General features: G+C 40.5%; 1 protein-coding gene across 3 annotated transcripts in view; it reads right to left on the reverse strand.

Annotated features, from left to right (window-relative positions):
• The window catches only part of LOC124987306 (chondroitin sulfate proteoglycan 4-like), a 65,641-nt gene that overhangs the window by 28,673 nt on the left and 13,464 nt on the right, over window positions 1–23,504 (reverse strand). For 2 of the 3 annotated variants that reach the window (XM_047556481.1, XM_047556482.1), the window contains 4 exons: window positions 19,460–23,029; window positions 17,451–17,921; window positions 13,421–13,597; window positions 892–1,090 (listed from right to left, as the gene is read on the reverse strand). In XM_047556481.1, coding sequence (XP_047412437.1) covers window positions 892–1,090; window positions 13,421–13,597; window positions 17,451–17,921; window positions 19,460–23,029 — 4,417 coding nt within the window. The remainder of the gene's footprint in view (window positions 1–891; window positions 1,091–13,420; window positions 13,598–17,450; window positions 17,922–19,459; window positions 23,030–23,504) is intronic. The other variant, XM_047556483.1, reaches the window with a different exon arrangement.

Consider the following 23,504-nt stretch of genomic DNA (forward strand, 5'->3'; position numbering starts at 1 on the left):
TAACCAAGATATTACTACATTTGTATTTTGAAGATGTCTCATCTTTATTTTCTTTACTGGCTTTTCAAAGAAGATAATTCAAAATAAGTGAATAAATATGACATTTTGGCTTTCGACTATGTCTTCCTGGCTCATGCTTCCCCACACACCTCCTGCCAGCTGCTGCCTCTCTCAGTCCAATGACACAAGCAGCCTGGAAACAAAGCCAGGATACCCTACCAAAGTGCTTAGGCCACTCTTTCTGCAGACTTCCAGTATCTGTTTGGCATACTGATTTATTGATGAATAAGAGGAAACAGAAAAGGTCTTTCAGTATCAAGACCTTTTAGAAATTCAGTTACATTCACTCCTTCATTTGTTCCTTGAACAAATATCTGATTTGCTCACTAATGTATCCTTAGCATCCAGAATGTTCTGTTCTGGTACATAATAGGTATTCAGTGTTATTTCATTTTTTCAACAAATTTTTATTTATTGAGCACCTACTATGTGTCAGGAACTGAAGATTCAAGAGATCCTGCCCTTAATGTGATTATACTGGAATGGAGAAGGTAGGCAACAAATAAATGTTCAAATTAATCTACACTATGCCAAGCAGTGAGGGAAGAGGGTGGAGATTGACAGACATGCTATATTAGTGAGTGATTAGGAAAAAGCCCTTGGGAGAAGGTAATATACGTAATATGACATTTAAGTAAGCCATGTAGGAGGAGCCAGGGGTACTCTCTAATGTTTGCTATTATTAGCCTTATTAGATTTGTCACTTAAAAAAAGTTGCAGAGTTTAGAAAGCTCCCAGATGATCCGTGGTCTTCATCCAGTAACTTGACTATCATATTCTCCACTGATTAAGACACACTTTAGTTTTACACTGCTCTACTCTGTAACTTACCAGAGTGTACAAACACTAGTTGGCCCTTGTTGATTTGAGCCTGGGTGAAGTTCCGGATGCTGCTTCCAGGAAAGGACTTGACAGCCAGGTGACCATTGCTGGGTGGAGTGACCCAGTAGACCAGGTCCTGTGGGGAGGAATCCCCATCTTCTGCACAGAGTTCACCTCTTGTCACTTCTGTGATAGAATCCACCCACACCTAAAAAAGAAGAGGCCCACAAAGCTTTTGAGGATTAATTCTGATCATATCATATTAGTAAACAGGATAGGCCAGACAACCAGGTCCTGTACAAGGATTTGAGAGCTATACCTACTCACCAAAGTTTTTAAAGAATGAGTTTTCTTAATTCACCTTGTTTTCCGAGGTGCTGGGGATTCGAACCCAGGCCCGTGCTCATGCAAGGCAAGCGCTCTGTGAGCTGAGCTATTTGCCCACGAGTTTTCTTAATTCAAAACAGATATATAAAGACAGATGATATTCAAGGCATATAATCTATGAGGTTTATGAGGTTTTAATAAAAATAGTATTCATATGTATTCAAAATTGATTATAAGTGCATATGAACTTACATAAAGTATAATAATCATAAAAGCTGATAGTTACTAAGTACCTTTTGAGTGCCAAGCATATGCTAAATACAGTTTGTGTCATCTCAGATAATACAGAACCCTACCTCATCAGGCTGACTTAAAGGTTTCTCTTCATCACTTTAAGAAGCAAATTACCAAGTCTGCTTTTAAATTGTTGTGGGGAAAACAAACCTACCACACAATATAAATTCCATTTTATTCTATATATTTTATAGGGAAAAAAAATCTGGTTCCTTTGTTCTTGCAATGTTAGCTGTACTGACAGCTCACATCTACAACTGTATCTGAATAACCTGCTGTTTTGCACTTCCACTTAAAACTATTTACATTGCCCAACATTTTAATTCAACAATTCAAACATTTATTGAGCATCTGCTATGTCTCAGGCAATGTTCTGGATGCATATAACAATTTTTTTCTTTCTTTTTATTTGTTCTTTTTAGTTATACATGACAGTAGAATGTATTTTGACATATCATACATACATGGGAGTGCATATAAAATATTGATAAACCAAAAAGTCCTGACCTTTTGGAGCCTACATTCCAACAGAGGAGGAAAAGGGACACAGAAAAGAAATAATGAGCAGAAGAAAATAAGTTATATAGTCTGTTAGACTTTCATAACACTATGGAAAAAATAAATAAGATGGAGGTTCAGGAGTGGAGGAAAGGCTGGAAGGAGGTGAAGGAGCAGGTCTGCCAACATGTGAATACCCAGGGAAGGACCCTCCAGACAGAGGAAATAGCCCTGAGGTGGGAGTGGCCTCCTTCCTAAGAGAAGTAGCAAGAGGTCAGCGAGGCAGGCGCAGAATGAGCAAGATGAGTGGTAAAGGGGATGGATCAGAAATGTAATGGAAGGTCAAATCATGCAGGACCTTGAACAGCTGGTACGACTTGTCCCTGAGTGCAATGGGAAATCCATCTAGGACGGTTGGCAAGGAGTGACCTAGTATAGAAAATATGCAAAGCTTTGGCTTCTGGGTAGAGAACAGGCTTCAGGGGAGAAGCAGGGAGACCTGGCAGGGAGTGATAACAATAATCCCACAGAGAAATGAAAGACAAGAGTATCAGGCATGGTGGGAAGCAGTTCAGTCCTGCATGTCTGTTGAAGGTAAGGCCAACGTGTCTGAGGAGGAACTTGTGGGGAGGTGTGGAGGGCGGAATGACTCATGGTTAAGGTGGTGACAACTAGGAAGAGGAGTTCCCAGCCACTGAGTGAAAAGACTGCAGGTGGAGTGGACTTGGGGAGTAAGATCAGGAGTTCTGTTTTTAACATGTGGAGTTTAAAATGCTTACTGGACCCTGGATCACATCTGATGGAATCAGACCATTCTGAGTTTCCGCAAGCCTGCATTTACGTGATATTTCATTAAGACTAAAAGCAAGTAGTTTTATCACTAAACTATTTTTTTTTCCTTACCCACAGAAACACTTTGAGCACATTCTTGAGCTTATGTATCACTCTTTGCTCTCTGACTAGAACTTTATGGTCTTCTATACTTTTTACTGACATGTTTAAAACTTCAATCCTAAGCCATTTAATAGATAAGCTCCCTGGTTAAAGGGAAGAGTTTTCCTCAGTAAAACAGGCAGTTTATGAAATAACTCAATCCATGCCCACTCATCTTGTAACCATTTAAACAAAATTTGAGACACAGAAATCATCAAGTATATCGGATCCCCATTTTTTTTTTTTTAATCAGGCATGATGGGGCTAGATGATAAAAACCTGTACTGATTCTTTCTAATGCTCCTCCATCTACTGACGACACAGAAAAACTACTTTGTGAATCATCCCCTAACATTTTTGAAGGTTAACAGTTGAGATCACAAAGTAATTTTGTATAAATCAATGTCTACACACTCCACATATGCATGCACACATACACACGCACACCCATGTGCAGACACAGTGAAATTTACACATCCAAATGAATGTTTCCCTCTTCAAGGTGACTGCATGGAAGAACGACACATGTCAATGACAATGGTACTGCTAAGAAACTTTTGAAATTATTTTCAGGGGGTTCAAGAACATTTCATTTTGTTTTTGTCCAGTGACTGTTGGGGTGCCAGCCACTTACTAGCTATGTGAACTTTGCCACATTTCTTCACTTCTCTGGGTCTTATTTTGCTGATTAGCAAAGTAGGAACGATGGAGCTATTATGTATACTGAGTGATTTAATCTAAATGCTGTATTAGAACAACTTTTCCTGGTACATAGTAAGCCTTCAACAAACGTCAGCTTTATGTTACCCATCTTCATCATCGGATTTGGCTCTAAGATGGAAGTGATGGGTTTGTTTTGTTTTTTCATTTTTTGTTTTGTTTTGGTTTTGGTGGTGCTGGGGTTTGAATCCAAGATCTCTCAGATCTAGGCAAATGCTATACTACTTAGCTACAACCGCAACCCAGATGTGATTTTTTTTAAATACATTTAATATCAATGTTTTTAATATTATTTAATGTTATTTAAAAGTCCTTCTGATTGTGAAGATTACCACTACTGAGGATGTTCTATGAAGAATTTGTTTAGTTCCATAGCATCCACAATAGGATGACTAATTTATCTTTTTAATGCAGTGCTGTCAGTAGATGTTCCTATCTCTTGCCTTTTGGAATATGCCCACTGAAGATTTTCAGCACTAAGCTCTAAGGACGTCAACTTTAATAGCTAACAGAAATCCTCATCAACTTAATGTTCAAAACATAAGGCTTTAGCTTTCATTCAACCCTTTGAAAGGCTACAGTTTCTATAAAATATGTAAGTTGGCCTGTTTAACAAAATGCCAAACCTACTCATTCCATGTTTTACTTTTTATATTTAAAAATCTGCCCATATGTCTTGTTTTCATTTCTTTAGAAACTCAAACTGACTTGAAAATGTGCTACCACTTCTCTTCTGTAACTTGTAAACACTCATTTTTTCCAACACCAGGTGCAGAAGGGCAGGAGGAAGCATGTTTTCCATTCAGCTCCTCTACCAGGCTGCTTCCCCTCCCCACTCTGGAATATACCATCTTGCAAAACAAATGGAAAACCAGACACTCAGAACTGAGAGCTAGTACCCTCAGGTCTCCACTTACAAAATCAAGTTCACTTTAACAGCACCAGTATTTCAGGGGAGGCCTGATTAGTGCCCCATGCTTGGTAACAGAAACTTCAGTTAGGTGGGGAGAAGAACAACCATGAACCCAAATTTGAACTTAGATTTAAAAGCGATCCAAAGTCCATGAAATAATCAAATAATAAACATCTGAAAAAATTAACCCCCGAACCTGGAAAAATGTTTGTTTGTTTGTTTTTAACATAACCTCTAAGAGGAGGTTAGTGGGACTTATAAATCTAATTATGATCTAATTTAATCCAAATTATGATCCTAATATTTAAAGACTCAGACCTTTCTTTTGAGTTTCATATGAAGGATGTGAAATGTTCATGAATTCATTGTCCCACTGTCTGACTCCCCTCAGGAATTCAGTTCTCATTTCAAATTCTGCAGCTCCAATTTTCCAACTATGCCTAGTTCTTGAAGCTCTTTTAAGGACTTTTCAAAAGCAAGTAGGACTGGGGATGCAGCTCAGGGGTGGAGCTCATGCCGAGCATGTGCCAGGCCCTGGGATTCAATCCCCAAAACCAAAAGAAAAGGAGTAATGTTTCTAGTTTCCGTGTATAAACAAGAAGACAAAATATATAGTATTATAGGAAGAGAAACTTGAAAAATAGGAAAATGAAGCCCCCTTGTGGACACACACATTTCCTCTATCAGATATGTTTAAACATCACTGATCAATGTTTGAATACAAGAGTATTTAGTAAAATACATTTCAGAATAAAAGGCAAAGGATTCACCCCAGATGGCCTAACTCCATTTCCTAATTCCAGTTTGTCAGGACACAGATGATTCCCTATGTCACTGAAGGGCCTCAGAGATCAGCAGATAGTCCTATGGCTTAAGGAAATGTTGTTTTTCTACTTCAGGAGAAAGAACTACACATGAAATGTTGGAACAGAGAAGTTCACAATCAGGTCTCTGGCTTTCAACGCCCAACAGAGTCTGAGATGCTGTCAGGGGGTCTATTCCCCACAGTCCATCTCCTATCCACAAGAAGACTGCAGGCCAACCTTCTCACAATCTCCCCCAGGTCCTCATGACAAGCAAGGACAGTGAATGGCCATGAATGATCATCTGATGAAGGTGAGAAAATGCTGGGTTCAGGTCAGTTAGAGATAGCACAGTATCTGGGGGTCTCGTGGGATCTGCATTTGCAAAACTGCCTTTGCCTCAGATTCGGCCTCTGTTTAATTCTGTTATTTTAGGCAAATCACTTAAGATCTCTCTCCCTCTTTCTCTCTCTCTGTCTAACCCAGCGCTAGGCAAGTGCTCTCCACTGAGCAACATCCCCAACCTGTCACTTAATCTCTTGAGATTGAATTCTGACTTCTTAAAATGGGAATAAGAGCAAAACTGGCTTTATCTGCTTCCTCTGGTCCTTGGGCTCCTCCACGGTAATTGTGAAGGAAGAAGGAGCAGAGTGTTGTGACCGAGTTCAAACTCCCATCCTAGCCCTGCTGCTTACTTCCAGAAGCTCTCCCACTTTTGACCTTGGCCAAGTGTCTGACCTCCCAGTGCTACAGATTCCTCCTTTGAGAATTCCCGGGAAGTTCTGAGAACCACGGCAAGCACAGAGTATGTACTACGTTAGTGTTAGCTACCAATGTAACTATGCAGGTGGTTTTATTATCACTAACAAATTGCTCTAAAATCTAGAAAAAGAAATGTCACTGGATAGAAACTTTGCCGGGATAGAAGTTACCAGTAATAGTAACCGTAACTTTGGAGACACTATTGGTTATTGGAAAAATGCACTCTCACAGTTCCACTATCCTGAAAAAAAATGTATATGCTTTATGCATTAGTTTTCAGTAAAATGTTAACAAATCTGACCACTTTAGTAGTATTCAAGATTATCAATTCATGAAAATTCCCTCAATATGACAAAAACACACAGTCTTTCCAAAGTTTTCTATGCCCATTTGCCATTATTATTCTATAGGCCAGTGGTTAACACAGAGATATGAAACTTCAGTGTAAAAAATAATAAGAGCAGAAAGTAAAAGGATATTATCTTACATGTCATCCACTTCCTACACCACAGGCTTTCAAAATTAGCAAGACCAATTCCTAGCTGCTTCTGGGCTCTTTTTCATCAAGTCAAAATTATGCTGACACTGATGATAGGCATTGTGATTATTTTCATGAAATTTTAGTGCACAGATGACATTATTCTAAAATCCTTAAAGCAAATTCATTCATAATACATGATATATAATAGAAAAGTGATATGATTATATGCTCTCATCTAGATTCCTTTGTCTTGGAATATTTAAAACCTTATAATTTATTATTTTTCTTCCTTCATTACCATGATTTTGGACCACAATAGCAGTCCACAGAGTGAATCAGCCAGATGTCTAGACAATGTCCCTGGCCCTTCTAACCCAACCTCCTTTTCTGCTCAAAAGAACACAGCAGGTGTGCAGGATGACAAGCAGGCAGGGTTAACCTGCAGGCTATGGTGATGGGGAGTTGCAGGAAGACTTCAAAGCTAAGGGAAATAATCTGACCCCTGCCTGGAACACAGAGACTCCTTACATGCAGTAAATGCTCCTGTTGGAGTATTTGAGGGGCGGGGTTTGGGTGTTACAGGTTCTGTCAACTCTGTTGTAGCCTTGTAGCACCAGTTTGTAGGTGTCCTGTTGAATACAAGTTTCAGTGGATGAAACCCTGGGACTTGATTCAACCCACAAAAGGACAGGTTATCCCAGAAACAGGAAAAGAGACTGGGAAAAAAATAGATTCATCAATATAAAAGCATCTAGCTGTGCTAGATCAATGACTCCCAATGTTTTTCGATTAATAACCAAAGTAAGGAATGGAATTCAGGCAGCAAACTAGTACATACATGTATGTTTGCATGAGTGTGTATTTTAAATCCTATAGCAAGAGTTTCATGAAACAATACTTATTCTCATTAATCACAGTGCACTTTGAAACTACCTATTTTATTTTATGTACTTTGTTTTTAAAATATTGTTCCTGACCTAAAGGTTGTAACCTGCAGTTTTAAAACACTGTTCAAGAATACTCAATCCCATTTGGATAGCAGAATATGGGCACTCTGTTCAGACCCCCTGGGCTTAAATCCCACACTTTTATTAACTGTACAATCTTGGCCAAGTGACTTAGTCTTTCTGCACCCCAAATCAATTGTAATCCTCATTTGATTCAAGAGTCAATGAGAGAATTAAATGAGAATTCATTTCATCATTTATGTGATACTTTTAGAACTCAGCCTGACTCAAGCAGGGCCTCAATAGATGCTGGCTGCTTCCCCATTATCATCTCTGGAAACTTGATGGAACAAAATTGTGTGGCGCTGGGAGGCACTGGGAGGTCCTTATGGTCAGAAATCAACTCTCACCATGGAGCCTAATATCTATCACTCTTCTTTTCTCTCCATCTGCTCTAGTTGCTCCAAGTTTTTCATGTCTTCAGCAATGGTAGGCTCACAACAGACCTGCTACCTTTGTTCTGGGATATTCCTTTTCCAGGAATGCTCTTCCCTCTAATATTCATATAAATGAATCATCTAAACACCCCTATCACCAACCCCCACCTTTATTTAGAAAAGAGTTAACAGCAGGCTTAAGACTGCCTTTCTCTAAGGATTGGAAAAGAGAAGAACAGTAGAATGCATTTGACCCAAATTGTGCTATGTGTGTGCGTGGATGTGGCATGGTGGGTCCTGGCATCAGGTGTATCCACAGGAGACTAATTTAAAAAAAAAAAAAAAAGTAAACTGTAAATGGATTGAAGTGGGTTTGGTAGAGTGGAGAGAGGGAAGCTGGGCAGGCAGGGGAGTGCTGGGGCTGAACTGGGAGACTGTTGTGCTCCAGGCTTTTGTGATGGTGTCAGGGTATATCTGGGTGTTACATATAACTAAAAAAAAATTAATTAATTAAAAAAAATTTTTAAAAGACTGCCTTTCTCTAGAAAGTTCTGCTTGTAAAGTTGACCCTCAGCTGGCATCTGGGAACTTGACAGTTAAGCCGCGTTCTACACTGATATTAAATTTTCCCTGAATGACAAGGTAGATCAATGTGTCTAAACTGTTTGTACAAACGATGTGGTTTATGCTGGACACCAGCTTTCCTCCTGGAAGTCTGGGATTTGGGTACTTAGTAGGCAGAGGGAACCTACCTGACCAGCCTTCTGTAAAAATCTTGGGCATTCAGTATCCATTGAGTTTCCCTGGTAGAAAACACTTACATGTTGTCACATCTTACTGGAGCAATTAAGTGCATCCTGTGTGACTTCACTGGAAAACCACTCAAAGTTCAACCTAGTTTCCTCTGGACTTGGCCTCATGTACCTTTTTCTTTGCTGATTTTGCTTTATATTTTTCACTGTAATAAATCTTAGCCATTAGTATACCAAGTCCTGTGAGCCCTTGCAAGTCAACAAAGCTTGAGGGAGATCTTGGGGCCTCTGACATACAGGCCTCATTACTAATGTCCCCTCCCCAGAGAGATTTTCCCTGACCATTTCTCTGCAATATCAGTATTCTCCAACTCCAAGCATTCTCTATCCCCTTAAATACTTTGCCAAAAAAAAGCATCAGATCATCACTCCATTTGTAGTAATTTTATTGACTTTCCCACTGACTCTAAGCTCCACAAAGGCAAAGGCATTTGCCCACTTAATACTTATACCCCTATAATGTGCCAGGTGCTGTGTTGGACACTGAGGACACCACAGGACAAATACAGGTGAAGTCTCTCCCAAAGGGAACTCAGATTTATGTGAGGAGACAGACAACAGATTGTTTATTTGTTTAATATCAGAGAGTAATGGGCACTAAAAAGAAGAAAAAAGTAGGGTCCCCGAACAGAAAACAGCCCAGTGCTATTTTGCCTGTGATGGTCAGGAAAGATCTCTTTTAAGAACATTCCAACTAGAAGACTGGGTAACTATAGTCCAGCCAGATTTCTGAGAGCAGTGGTATACCCTTCTTATAGACAAAACCATTACAGAGAAATCATCTAACTAAATTCTGCATCATATAATGGGAAAATAACAAAAATCCCAAAAAATTCTATTCACAATAGTTATAATTCAAACAAAGGAAAATCATATTTGACAAATGAGCCAAAACTCTTTGATATAGAATGACTTTCACTGAAGAGTGCACTGAGATCACTGACTACAATTAAAGAAACAAATTCTTGGCGATTTCTTCCACTTTAAGCCAAGCACGTCTTATTCCTGCATCTTCAAATAACTAGTTATCACATTCCACAGTAGTACCTGGTCACTTTCAGATGGTATAACTATGACTTTAAAGTCAAAACTGTTTATGTTTCTTAGTCAAAAAGAAATGATTTAATGGTTTTAAATTGTAAAATCTCCACCTAGTCCAGGCTAGAGTGAATCAATCCAATATAAAATGACAAAGCTACGTTTTCTCCATCTGCCCAATTCCAGCCAAACAAGACCAGAGCACATAAAGCAAGCTTTATGATCATACAATCATAGGGAATCCAAATGGGGAGGAACTGAGATCACCAAGCAAAACAACCCCTCCCTACAAGTTTTGCTAATAAGTTTTACTGAAGTTCAGGTAGCCAGTTTAAAAACCTTAAACTACAGTCTCCTAATTTTAATATGAAACCTTCAAAACACAGAACAAAGTTTTTTTTCCAGGTAAATATATGAATAAAATCAGAAAGAGCCAGAGTCGAATGACATATCAATCAAAACTGGCCTGGATCCGGACTACCAAGGAATGAGGTAAGAATGAAGGAATTGGTTCTTGCCCCTGCTACTCCTCACTCTCCTTTTTTTCTTTTTATCCTTGAGAAAAAACACTTTTGAATCAAGGTTGGGGGAGGTGATGTGGGCAGAGTACTGGAACAACCCCACAGACTCTATTTCCATAATTTTAGAGAACAAAGTCTAGGATATACTTTTTCTCCTTCACATTTTAATGTTTCTGAACATCTTAAACTGACAGGTGTATTTGGTATAGTAAAGATGTGGTTAAGTTGATGTGGCATCTTATAACTGAGGGCACCTTGGAACTGAAAGCTGAGCTGGACATGGGGTTTCAATTCCTTTTCATAAAGAGGCCCAAGCATGGACCATCTCCTTCCTTAGTCCTCCTGGTCTTCAGCCAATTTCAGCCCTTCTCCCATAGCTTTCTGGATCTTGACCTCCCTATTCCCTCCCAAGGATCTTTTTCTTTCTACAGTTCTGCACCCTACTGCCACATGCTCAAACCCTATTGCAGTTACTGGGCTTACTGGGCAAACTGGGCAAACCCGCTCGTGCAGACCCAGGGTCATAAAAGCCACTTCAGTCACAGCACAAGCACAGCAGCTTTGCAGCCTTTTTTTACTTACAAAGAAAAACATCCCTTGATAACATGATGTACTAGAAGATCCAGAGTGAGACAAAAGCAGGAGGGAGAGCGGAGAGCATGGTGGTAAGAGTGTCAGATGTGGACAGACTGGCTTCATGTCCACTCCCACCCTCATGACCACTCTGGGTCTTAATGTTCCCATTTTACAAATAAGGTTACTAGTCTCAGCAGTTCCTTTGGAGGGACATGGAAATGATACTAGTTACTGAAGACACCCAGTCCTCTATAAAAACACAGGAGATGTAAACTTTTATAATTGTTCAATGATAATTGACAGCTAAGACTCCTCACTCTAGCCAACAGCCGGTTTCTCAGATGACTTTGCAGACAGTGAGCTCAGTAGGAATTATAGCAAAAGCCTATGTGGAAAGAGGAAGAAAGGTGGCTGAGACAGAGGAGGTCTATGAGCTTCATCAGTTAGCACATACCATTCCCAGGTTACCTGGGCAATGACTGTGAAGTGAATTCCAAAGATAAAGTCACAAGTTCCACATAAAATGTAGAGAGAAAAAAATGAATCAAGCTTTAAGATCACTAAAAGCACTAAAAAGACTATTAGTAGATCTCATTATTTTGAACAGATAAACATTAAAACCCCAGTGATCTTTTACAATGTGAAATTTAATTAGATTAGCCCTTGGTGGGCTCCTGGGTATGCTACATAATCATTTAATTGGCCCTAGGGTGTTTCATAAATTAAGGCCAAATTTTAATACTTCATATTTCACTGCTAGTCTCCTTACTTTCTTCCTATTCCTCTATGTGACCTAGCTGGCCTCCACTCTCACCAAAGACCCTTTTCCTGTTTGTGTCAACTTCCATAGATGTTGCGTCTGCTGAACCATTGCTGTAGATTGGTGGTCTCTAAACCATTTAGAAAATAAGCTTTAGAGCCGACGGTGTAGCTCAGTAGTAGAATGCTTGCTGGCATATGTGAGATCAATCACCAGCACCATCCTTTATGATAAATTGGGTTAGACTAGCATCAACAATAACCACAATTTTGTTACTTAAAATGGTTTATTTTTTTTAAATACCTTTCTTAAAAAAAAAAAAAAAAAGCTAATGAAGAAAGTAGGACAGAAGAATGCTTGGAGTAGAAGTCAAAAGAACCTACAAGCTACAGTTCTGAGGCCCCTGATTACTCCCTGGGCTTTAGTTTTCCTCCCTGTAGAACCAGGTAAGTAAGGGATACAATATTTATATGTTTACATGCATAGACAGATATGCAATATTTACATGTTTATATGCACACATCCATATACACAAGTCCTTAGAAGAAGGAATATGAAGAAAGCATAAGTGAAAACCAGGAAAATCTATTAAATGAGAGTTTGGGGATGCTCGAGTATAAACTGGCATCACTGAGTTCACCAGTGTGGATGCTGGAAGTGCCAGTGTGGTAGGAGATGTGCCATCCGCGTTAGGAGGCCTCCTGCACATCAGCCCCTTGTGTGGGCTGCAGAAGCCAGTGGAGATGATATCTCAGGGCGATCTCCACAACAGGACGGAAGCAAAATGGCGAACACCCTTCCAGTGAAGAGGTGAGTATCCGTGAGTGCTTGAGAGCTACCCCTGGGGGATTCTCCAGGATAATGAAGGGGAGCAACGTTCCCAGATCAGCAAATACTATCACATGACTTATTTTACCCCAAAATTGGTGTGACCTAATTTTTAGAAATAATTGCTACCATTTATTGAGTGCTAACTACACGCAAGCCCTGTGTGAGAGCCAAACATCATCTTATCACCTGGTCTCCATTTCCTCCATCCAAAAAGAACAAACTAGGGGATCAAATATCTTGCTCAAGGTCACCTAGCTAGTAGTAGGCTTCTTCCCAGATATTTTGGCTACAAACCACACTATCTACCTAGCAGCTGCTGTCCATGGGCAGACACCTTCCTAACCTGCCTTCAAAAGGCCATGCCTTGTGGAGTGGCTGATGGAGAAAAGCAATAGGAAAGAAACTCATTATGATTTTTTTCTTTTCTTTCTTTCTTTCTTTCTTTTTTTTTTTTTTTTTTTTTTTTGGTCCTGGGGATTGAACCCAGTGCATTTTATCACTGAGTTACATCCCCAGTCCCCAGTCCTTTCTATTTTTTATTTTGAGACAGAGTATCACTAAGTTGCTGAGGCTAACCTTGAATTTGCGATCCTCCTGCTTCAACCTTCCAAGTAGCTAGGATTACAGGCAAGAGGCACCATGCCCAGTTCATTGGGATTCTTTATAGTTTCCCAGTACCACCCAACAGAATGTCTTGGTAATAACTAATATTTATTTAAAACCATGGTCTTATATCAAATATATGTATGTGTGTGTGTATGTATGTGTGTATGTATGTATTTTTTTTCATATACCTTCTTATTTAACATTATAAATAATAATAAAAAAGAAAATCATTGGAAGCCCTAAGGTTCTCATGTTAGGTCAAAAGCATGTAGCACTTACCTGGAGGATCTTATTGGCTGTTATTACTGGAGCTTTGTCATTTACAGATTCAACAGTCACAAAAAGGGTTTGGGGCAGACTCTGCTTTCCAAGCTCTGAACTACTTGCAAAGATGGTGAAATTATCAAGAAGCTCCTCACTATCATCATGAACATAGTAAATCAGTTCCTTTTCCACCTATAACCAAAAAACAACAAAACCACTAACTTGCTCAAATGTGACTTTAAAAATATGAATAAATTGCTATAAAAGAAATTCTGGTGTTAAATATCTTGCTAAAGCACAGACGTGTGTCCTCATCCCATGAAGTTTGAGTCCAACAATCAGCAAATTGTGATGGATGGAAGTTTTTCTAAAATAACACTTTATACTAGAAATAAGTTTAAGGAGAAAAACAGCAATTGAGTAATGTGATATACAAAGAGAATGCTGGACTAGTAACCAGAAACCCTGAGTCCAAATGCTACTTCAAACACCCAAGTGTGTTTGGAGAGACGTAATTCAGCCTTCCCAACAATGGAACAACACAATAAAATTCAGACAATACTTGCATATTTAGAATAACTAATTTCTGAAGTTGCTTATTGTTTTATAAAACAATGAAACTTCTCCCCACTGGTCGAATGCTTCCATTTTGGAGACATATGAACCAGGGCAACTATTAAATTCTCTCAAATTTCTTATTTCTAAGCTAAGTATGCATTAGTTCCTTCATTGTTCTTTGTATGTGGGGTTATACCTGCTACCTCCTAATCCTGCTCCTTCTCCTTCAGCATAATTTTGTGTGTGTGTTCATCTCTAAAGGGACACTACTCGTGACTAGCTAACATTCATCTCCTATCATGAAACACACTGGAGTCAAATTATTCTATCAAGGTGGATCTCCCTCACCATAATAATCCAAATGCAAATATTACTTTTATCCCTATAAGATTTCATCTTTTTAATTTTAATTCTGAAGCGGTCGTCCAATGACTTAGTTTTTCCTTTTCAATCTGTAATAACCAAAATTTTAATCAGAATGCCTCTCATGTAGCTAAGATTCAGGTGGAAAACAATAAAAAATCAAAAATCAAAATTAGAGATAAAGAGAATTTTAAAACTAGAAGGGAACTTAGCTTCGGTGAGTCTATGACCCAAATATACAATGGCAGAGAACTTCTAAACCCCAAAAGGAGTTGTTGAACTTCTGCAGAGGTCTCTGAGGTTGTGTTTGTTTTGATAAAATACAGCCAAAAATTTGAGCAGTTCAACTTCGCCCATTCCTGTGGCGCACTTCCTTTGAGCAAAGTCTTTTGATCTCTCAGAGGTGTTTCTGACATGAGTTGAAAAGTTCACGAAGGGTCTCAAGGGAAAGTTGTGGCCACTCATACGCAGGTGGGCAGAGGAATTCTAGATCATAGACCTGACCATGGGTTCCTGGAACACACTGTATTTAAGTTACTTTAAAACAAACATGGAAGGTGGCACTGATCACAAGATGGGAGAAGTTTTAACTTAAGGCATTTCAGGATCGTAGCATTTAAATAACAATCATCTCCAGGGTATTCTTCCCAGAGAAATCCATCACTTCTTCAGTGGAGTACCACTTCCCCAAATTACATGTCATTTCATAATAATCTGAAGTCCAGGACAGGGTGTGCTCGGGTTTGTAAGTTCCTAGACTTTGAAAACTAGAACAATATCTGTTGACCTAAAATTAAAGGATGCAACCAACTTCTAGGAAATCTGGACTAGGCTAAAAGGTATTTTGTCCCCTGTCACCAATCCTGTTCATGGGTATAATGTGTTGCTCCTCTGCTCACATGCTCTCATCCCTTATTGCTCTAGAACTCATGCCTCATTCCAGGTCAAAGGTCAAGTCTCTTCCCCACCATGCACATGGCTCCCGCAGTGCTGGACCACACACTGCTCTTCACCTGAGAGTCCTTGCACTCGCTTGTCCCTCTGCCTGAATGCTCTTCCTGATACATTCAGTTCACCCAACTCACCTCCTCCAGGTGTCTGTCACGTGCCACCTTCTCAATGGGCCTTCCCTGCCCACTCTATTAGAAATCAAACATCAACACATAGTCCACACATCAGTAAGGCCCCAGCACTTCCTAGCTCTGTTGCTGCTTTATTTTTCTCCGTAGTACTAATCTTCAATCAACATGTCATTTATGTCACATTATTTATTGCCTCTCCCTGCCTCCCACTTCCTCCCACCTGGAACAAAGCTCCATTGGGGCAGGAGTGCTGCCAGGTTAGTTCACCACTTTGTCCCCAGTACCCAATCCTGGCATCCCAGACTCATAACCCTCAAAAACTACTTGCCGAATGAATAAAGGGCAAATTTGGGCAGGGACTCCTTCTCCAAGGCATTAATGGCTAGAGTCACCAGTTTTCAGGGATTAGTGTCACGTTAAGTGGAAATGATGAAGTCTCAAAACCTGGAAACCTCAGAGTTACATAGAGATGGTGTGAAGGGGTCATCTGGAAACAGGGACCAGTGACCTTGACTCATCTCTGTGGACAAGCTGCATGATGACATAGGTGCCTCAGAAAATGCTTATATTTCCACACGTGGATTCTAACCAACAATCCTTAAATACACGCCTCTATGAAGCGCAGTCAATAACTGAATTGACCAAAATGGTACCAAAATATAGTGCTTGGACTCTCACCTAGAGTACATGAAGTACAAAGTATGAATAAGACTCACCCCTGAATAGGTAGTTAGCATGTAGGTGGTTGGTCCGGCCTTCAAGAAGGAAGCCATGACTGAGAGACCCCTGAGGAGGTCGTTGAAGAATCGCCCTCCATGGGTCTCATCTATAAGGACCTTTGTAGTCCTCAGCATTCTCTGATTCCCCCACGGCTTCCTAATGCCACCTGCTAAGTCTAGCCCCCCGACATGTAATTTAGGTTATGTCTCCTGTGGACAGGGGTGAGGGCTCCTCCACACTCCATCCCCAGGAAACCTCTGCCCCTCCTCAGACTGTGAAGGACTCCCATGCTCCCACATTGCCCTTCTCTTCAAGGCCTCCACACCCTGGGCCACAAAGCTCCCTTTGTTGCAATGCCAGTCTCTGGTTCCTCCTCTGTTATCTCCCCGCTCTTCCTCTCCCCAGAGTCTAGGTGAAACATCATTCCTTCCAGAGGGCTTCCTTGTGCTCTTCCTATGCCCTTCACTTAGAATCAAATGTACCAATTCTGTCCTCCCAAGGCACCAGTGTGAAGATGCAATGGGAGAGGCAGGAAGAGAAAGCCAATCTGACAATAACACCATTCAAGCTCAAAGCAAAGAAACCTGATAGCAGCCTGGAGTTGACCTTGGTTATTTTATACTGACTGGATGCCAGATTGGCAGTTAGGTCCAGTTGCCTGATTGAAACGACTGGGAACTTTGAACACGACAGTCCTGTGCTTGGCACAGAGCACGGCACAGAGTTTATACTCTGAAAGAATCTATTGGTTGAACAAAGGAACAAATGACTCCAAAAAATCTGCCCATGATTAGAACTTCTGTGTTGCCCTGATACCCTGAGAGGGACAGAATTGTCATGCTCATCTAGAACTGGGTAGCCAGGGTGGTGCAAGAAACTCATGGCATATAAGCACAAGTTGGATGAATAGAAATGTTAACCTAAAGAAAATAAAATTCAAGGGAATTTGATAAATGATTCTTTCAAATCTTTAAAGAACTTCCATGAAGTGAGTTAAGATTTACTCTGTAGGATACAGGAGTCAGGATCTAAGGAGTTTCTAAGTGGCAGATTTCAGCTCCAACTAAAGAATGAAAGTTGGCATGCTTTTAGAATAGAAGGACCCATCTCAGGAAGTATTAATTTTCCCATCGCTGAAGATGTTCAAGCACTAGTTGGACCCCTCTCTATGGGGGATACTGTAGGAAAGCCCCTAGCTTCTGATGCGAAGTCAGACCAGAGACCCTCCAAGAACCCATCATCCTCCAAATCCATAGGTCTAAGTAATAAACAGTCAATTTTATTCTCTAACTCAACATGACCAAATATATTAGAGTTATTACCTGTTTCCTGGTAAATTTCATTAGCTTTACTCTTGGAAAATCAGAACTTTGAACATAACCATGTTTTGGTGATTCAAGTAGAACAAATTCACAGTCAAATCCCTCAAAATACTTGTTTGAAATTTTGAGGTCATCTTCCAGAAGTGCTTTGGATCCTCCTTCTTGGACTGTGAAATTTTGTACCTCCAGAGGAATCCACTTAGGGACAATATCCAACAGAATTTCCACTGCGCTCACCACTTGGGAACCATTTATCACATCTAGGGAAAAACGATCCTGCTGTTGGTCGGGCGCTGTCTGCACATAAAGAACCCTGCCATCATCAACATCCCGTTGTGTAAACCTCAAAGCGGACTTTTTGTCTGCACCCAAGTTACCATCTTCTGGTTCAGGTATTTGGAGGTATCCATGCCTTGGTGGAGAACTGACTATGAACACTGTCTCTGAGGGACTATTGGCTTCATTTCCAGCCTGGAGTTCACATACCACACACAAATACAAAAAGAAAAACATGTTAATAAGTAAGAGTCAAGACTATTGATGAAACTAATTGTTTTCTATTCACGACCACAAATGCTTTAAGTTACCATCAGGGTTGATACACAGTTAAACCTAGATCTGATCTGTTACCTGTGCCAGTATTTTGAATATCAGTCCTAATCACAAAGAAAAGTAATGGTGAACAACCTAGAGTAGTTACAAATGTATTAACAGGTCATTCACTACATATAGCAGAATAACAAAAACAAAAACAGGACTCAGAAAGTTTAAGTGAAATAAAATTCTATGAGGAGAAAGAACAAAAGATAATGGAAGACAAGTAATTGAGTCACTAAAATTGCAAGACCTTAGAGAAAAGCCTTTTTTCTACCCCACTTTAACCAGCTCAGCATTTTCCATACCTTTTTTAATTTATTGATTCAGCAAAATCCATCTCACTACTGTGACTGCAACTGATTTAGTCACTGAAGTGCACATGCCCCCTTGTGGTGAAACATAATATTAACACCCTGAGCTCTTGATAAAGGATTGAGAAAAGCTGGGGGGGGGGGGGGTCCTACATTCCCTTAGAAGGCATAATGTGGGAAACTGATTTTGACTTTAACTCACTTCTATTTGGCATTATCGGCTGCATTTATTGTTTACAGTGGTGAAGGCAGATTCAGAGTAGCCTGCACTTGTGGCCGATTGACATTGATCACAATCATCCTCCCACACACTCTATACAGAACACCCTCAGAAGAACACCCACTGCTAACTCGGATCAACAGGGTGTGCCCGGGCTGGAAGTTTCCAAGTAGGAGCCTGAGGAAACTCGGAGGCTGTGGCATGAACCCTGGTATTCCACTGGTCTTGACCAGTTTTATCTATCAATCTCCAGAATCTAAACAGGGCCACATTCCTAACTAAGGAAACAAATAGCATAAATAGTATCCTCTGCTGTTTTAGGACTCCTTTTTATGTTTATTAAATTACACTTCATGAATGTTATTGAGGTCAAATGAAATAAAGGTAGTTGGCCATAATATATATGTCCCTCCCTTATTCCCAGTTCATACTATACTAAATTTACACAAGCACATGAATGCACATGAACATAGCTTCAAAATAAGGCAGAGCATTGCTTATGTCCCATTTCCAACTAAAGGAAATTGGTATCATCAAAGTCTTGAAACCACTCAGTTTTTCTTCTTAATGACTTCTTAGTAATTTTTTAAAGTTACCCACCCACTATGTCTCGATCAGGGAATATGTTGATACTGTCATTACTTTCCATGGAATCTGAAAAGTTTATCAATTTCAGCTTCCCAAGTTGACACCTTTTGGTGACTTTTATATTGAAAGATCTGATTGCTCAAAGTTTGAAAAAATAATTGAGATTTTATAATTAATTTCCCTTCTTTAACCAGGAGATAAATCTACATAAAAATAGCTTCCAAAAGCAAACAAAATATCCACCCCTGTGGTTCTAGGAGAGTAAGAATACTTGATGTTTAGAGGACACCTACCTGGAGCCACCTTCTATTCAGTTTTACTCGTTTTCCTTCTTCAACTACAAGGGTCTTGCTGTGCAGAACCTGGGTGTGAGGGTGCTGACCATCTAAACACACCTGAACACAGACACTCACTTCCAAATGTGTATCTTTAACTTTCACTGTCAGGTTGAACACGTCAAAGTTGCCATTGCCATCATGCCTATAGACCACTTGTCCTTGCTTCAGGTCATGCTGGGAAAATGAATGGGACACAGAATTGTTGACCAGGACTCTGCCGTGTTTTGGGGGCCACATAACGTGGAATTCGACCTCAAGATCTGTTCTGACATCTTGGTTTGTGGTGACACTCAGGTTGGCTGTGCTGAGGCAGCTGTCCTTTCCTCTCTGGACAAGCAGCCCTGTGTTATTGGCTATCTGGACAAAGGGGTCTGACACACTGACCTCAAGAAGGGATGACGTGTAATGGACACCATCAGTCACTAACAGTAGGAAGCGGGCAGAGTCTGCCCCCCAGTGCCTGAAGAGCACATGTCCATCCCGCAGGTCTTCCTGCCTGAACTGGTAGAGTTTCTGAGTGGGGTCGCTGGTTCGTACCAAATCCCCATTTGGGATGCCCCGCCGGGTGTAGAGCAACTGCACGTCATCAAAATCTAAGTCAGGGTCATGGTAACAGAGATCTTCCAGCGTCAGCAAGCGCTGGCCATTCCGCACGACGTGGAAGACCTTATCTACCACGCGCACTGGCCTCTCATCATTCTTTAACTCAACAGAGACAGTGACTTTGATTTCTGTAGACAATTGCTCCAAGTCAGGATCCCTGGCCACTCCCTCTTGGCCTGAACCTTTGGCAGAGGCCACAAGAAAGAATTCATCCCACTGGGTCTCAGAGTCATCATGAATATACATCAGCTGTTCACCTGCTATGTCTTGATCAGTGAATGTAGTGATACTGTCATTACTTTTCAGAGAATCGGAAGAGTTCATCAATTTCAGTTTTCCATGTTGAGGACCCTTGGTAACTTTGTATTGGAAGATCTGATTGTCCAAGGTTTGAACAAATAATTCAGATTTTGTAATTAACTTCCCTTCTCCTTCTTTTACAAGCAATCCTTTGTTTGTTAAAATGATGTGTGTTCTATCTGTTTTAAAGTTTATTCTGAAAGTATAGTCATTTGATTCTATGTGTTTTGCAATCATCAAAAACCTAAAACAATCCTGTGAGTCTTCCCTTGGTCTCTCCTGAGGTTCATAACTTATCTTGGAGTCTGTAATATCTTTTTGGCTGAAGATTGAGTTTGTTTTGAGAACTTTCTTGCCACGTAGCAATTTTCCTTTCTTAGGTGGGGTCAGTAACTTAAAATGTAGCTCCCTCTTGGCTACTTCCACACCCTGTGTTGCAGCCTGCAAATGATCAGAATTCAGTATTTGCTTGTTTGTGTTACTGACCTCTAGAGGAACATTTTTCAGAAGTGTAAATTTTAGCCATTGTATGGTCACAGGAAATATGAGCTCTTTGCTGACTTTTCCTTCTATGCTAACTTTAAATTTAAAGTGATCAGAAACATTTTCTTGCTGCAGTTCTCGGAATGTACTATAGTACCAGACCCTACCCCGATCAATGGAACGCTGAGAAAAGGTCCTAACTTGTTTCCATTCTCCGTTCAACCCCCGAAGCTGAATCTGGCCAAACTGTGGTGGGTGTGTGATGTCATACCGAGTCTCCATCTCGGGTCGTTCACCATTAACCTCCACTGACAAGTTATTCCGTGTAATCAGAATGGAGCCCCCCTGTGATACAACCACACCAGTCCTATTGGCCACTTCAAAGTCCCAAGGAACAGCCATGACTCGTAACACAGCTGTATTGCTAACCAGCTCACCATCACTTGCTCTCAGAACAATCCGAGAGTTTCGATGACCCCTGTGCACGTAGAAAATGTTGCCATCTCTTAAATCCACATGTGTAAAGCCATTAATGGGTCTCCCAGGATAATTAACATTTTCTAAAAATCCAGCTTCTGAATTGAAGCTGCCAAGAACTGAAAAACTAAGACTCGAAGGAACCGTGTCAGGATCTGACACCTGTATTATATTTGGGGTCAGTGGTTTCTTCGCGTTCTCAAACAGGACCAGCAAATTTCCTTCCTGGAGTTTAAGGGATGGGGGATCGTTCACTGGAATGACAATAATGTTAAACACATATGGAATGTGGTTCTGCAGGTACGATGGCATTTCCTTCTTGCCATGGAAAGAGACCAAAAATGTGAAATGATCCATAGGTTCCTCTGAACCATCATGCACATACCATACTTTTCCTTGCCACAAATCCAACATAGTAAAAGCCTTCTCCATTTGTGGCTCAGGTGAAACATCTAATTGAAGGAATCCATGAACAGGCATTTCTTCTATTTTAAACAGTATTTGAGAATAATTGACTTCCAAATCCTTGAGTTCCTCATTTATGTCTATATGCCTTTGTTCCAGTAGGGCTCGTCCACCTTCTTGGACCTCCATGTTATTCAAAACCAGAAAATGGCTACTTTCGTCTTGGATGAAAGGCTTGATGGTCCCAGGGTCTGCAGTGGAAGGGGAAACTTCTGACTGAAGCAGGGTTTCTGTCACTGTCATAGGAGGATCAGCATTATCAACACTCTTGGTTTTGCATCCAACAGAAATATCTTTGGAAATGAGGGCGTCCCTTAGTGCTCTCTTTTCTGAGTTGGTTACAAAGTCTCTTATGCACCCCTTCAAAGAGATTCCTTGAGCAGATTTTCTAAGCACAGAGGCCAGTTCTAACCTCTTCACTTTTTCCCACATTTGAGTATCAAGACCTCCCACAAAGAGGGGGCCTTTGGACACAAATGGTTTGCTTTGCAAAGGCAGCAAAGTCCTCACCCTGTGTTCATCTACCACTAAGTCCATATATCTTTCCCTGAATTTGAGTTGAATAGCATGCCATTCATTGTCACTAACTAAGCTAAAAGAAGAAAACTGAGTTTTGTTTTCACTTCTTCCTACATAAGCCTTCAGTACACCTTCATGTATTTCCAAAGCAACAAAATCCCCTTCCCTACCTGATTGAAATAAAAGCAAGGCTTGTTGGGTTCCAGTTTGCAAAGCAAATTCCAATAGCCCTCCCCCTTGCACTTTCCATTCTGGGAAGGTGACATAGGATCTAGAGCTAAAGAAATTGATGGCTTCATCCTCCCCTGCAAAAAACTCATCGTTGCACCCTAGTGAAACCTCATAAACCTTCTTAAAACCAGGGTAAGATCTGAGGGACATAAGGATCTCCCTTTGGTTAAATTTGACATCCTCCATACATCCCCGGAAGTTGGGGATCTTTCCATCTAGGTAAGGCACACTGAGTCCCCCGTGGCCTCCTATGTAGATTCCATGGTGAAAGTTCGAATTATGCATCCCATCAGATATTTGGCTAGCTGTCTCATAATGTTTGTCAACAACCAAGGAAATACTATCTTTAACATAGTACAGTGCCACCGAATGCCAAACCAAATCGTCCATATGAACTCTTTGCTCAGAAAGGAGCACTTGTTCACCTGTACCCAAATGCGCTCTCACCTGAAAGAGAAAGAATCGTGATGAGTCAATCTTATCTCATTTCTCATGTCAAAGTATTTTATTAAGAAAACAGGACTGCTATGTTCGAATATGGTTTGTCCCCACCAAAAGTCATGTGGCGTCTTAGTCCCCAATGCAGCAGTATAGAAAGGTGTTGAGAACTTTAAAAAGTAATTAAACCTTGAAGGGGGACTAATGCTGTTCTCAAGGGAATGAGTCCTCACTCTCATGCAATTGGATTAGGTTCTATAGGAACAGACTGTTAGAACAGGTTGCAAATTGTAGGGACAGGTTGTTAAAAAGCAAGCTCAACTCCTCATCTGGGTCTCTTGCTTCCGCTCTCACCATGTATCCCTCTCACCATGAGGCCCTCGCTAGAAGCAGAGCACATGCCAACACCACGTCCTTGCACCTCTACAACCATGCAGGTATTTTGATACAGCAATGCACACACACACACAGAAAGAGAGAGAGA

Source organism: Sciurus carolinensis, chromosome 6 (assembly GCF_902686445.1).
Source record: "Sciurus carolinensis chromosome 6, mSciCar1.2, whole genome shotgun sequence".
Classification (NCBI taxonomy): Eukaryota; Metazoa; Chordata; class Mammalia; order Rodentia; family Sciuridae; genus Sciurus; species Sciurus carolinensis.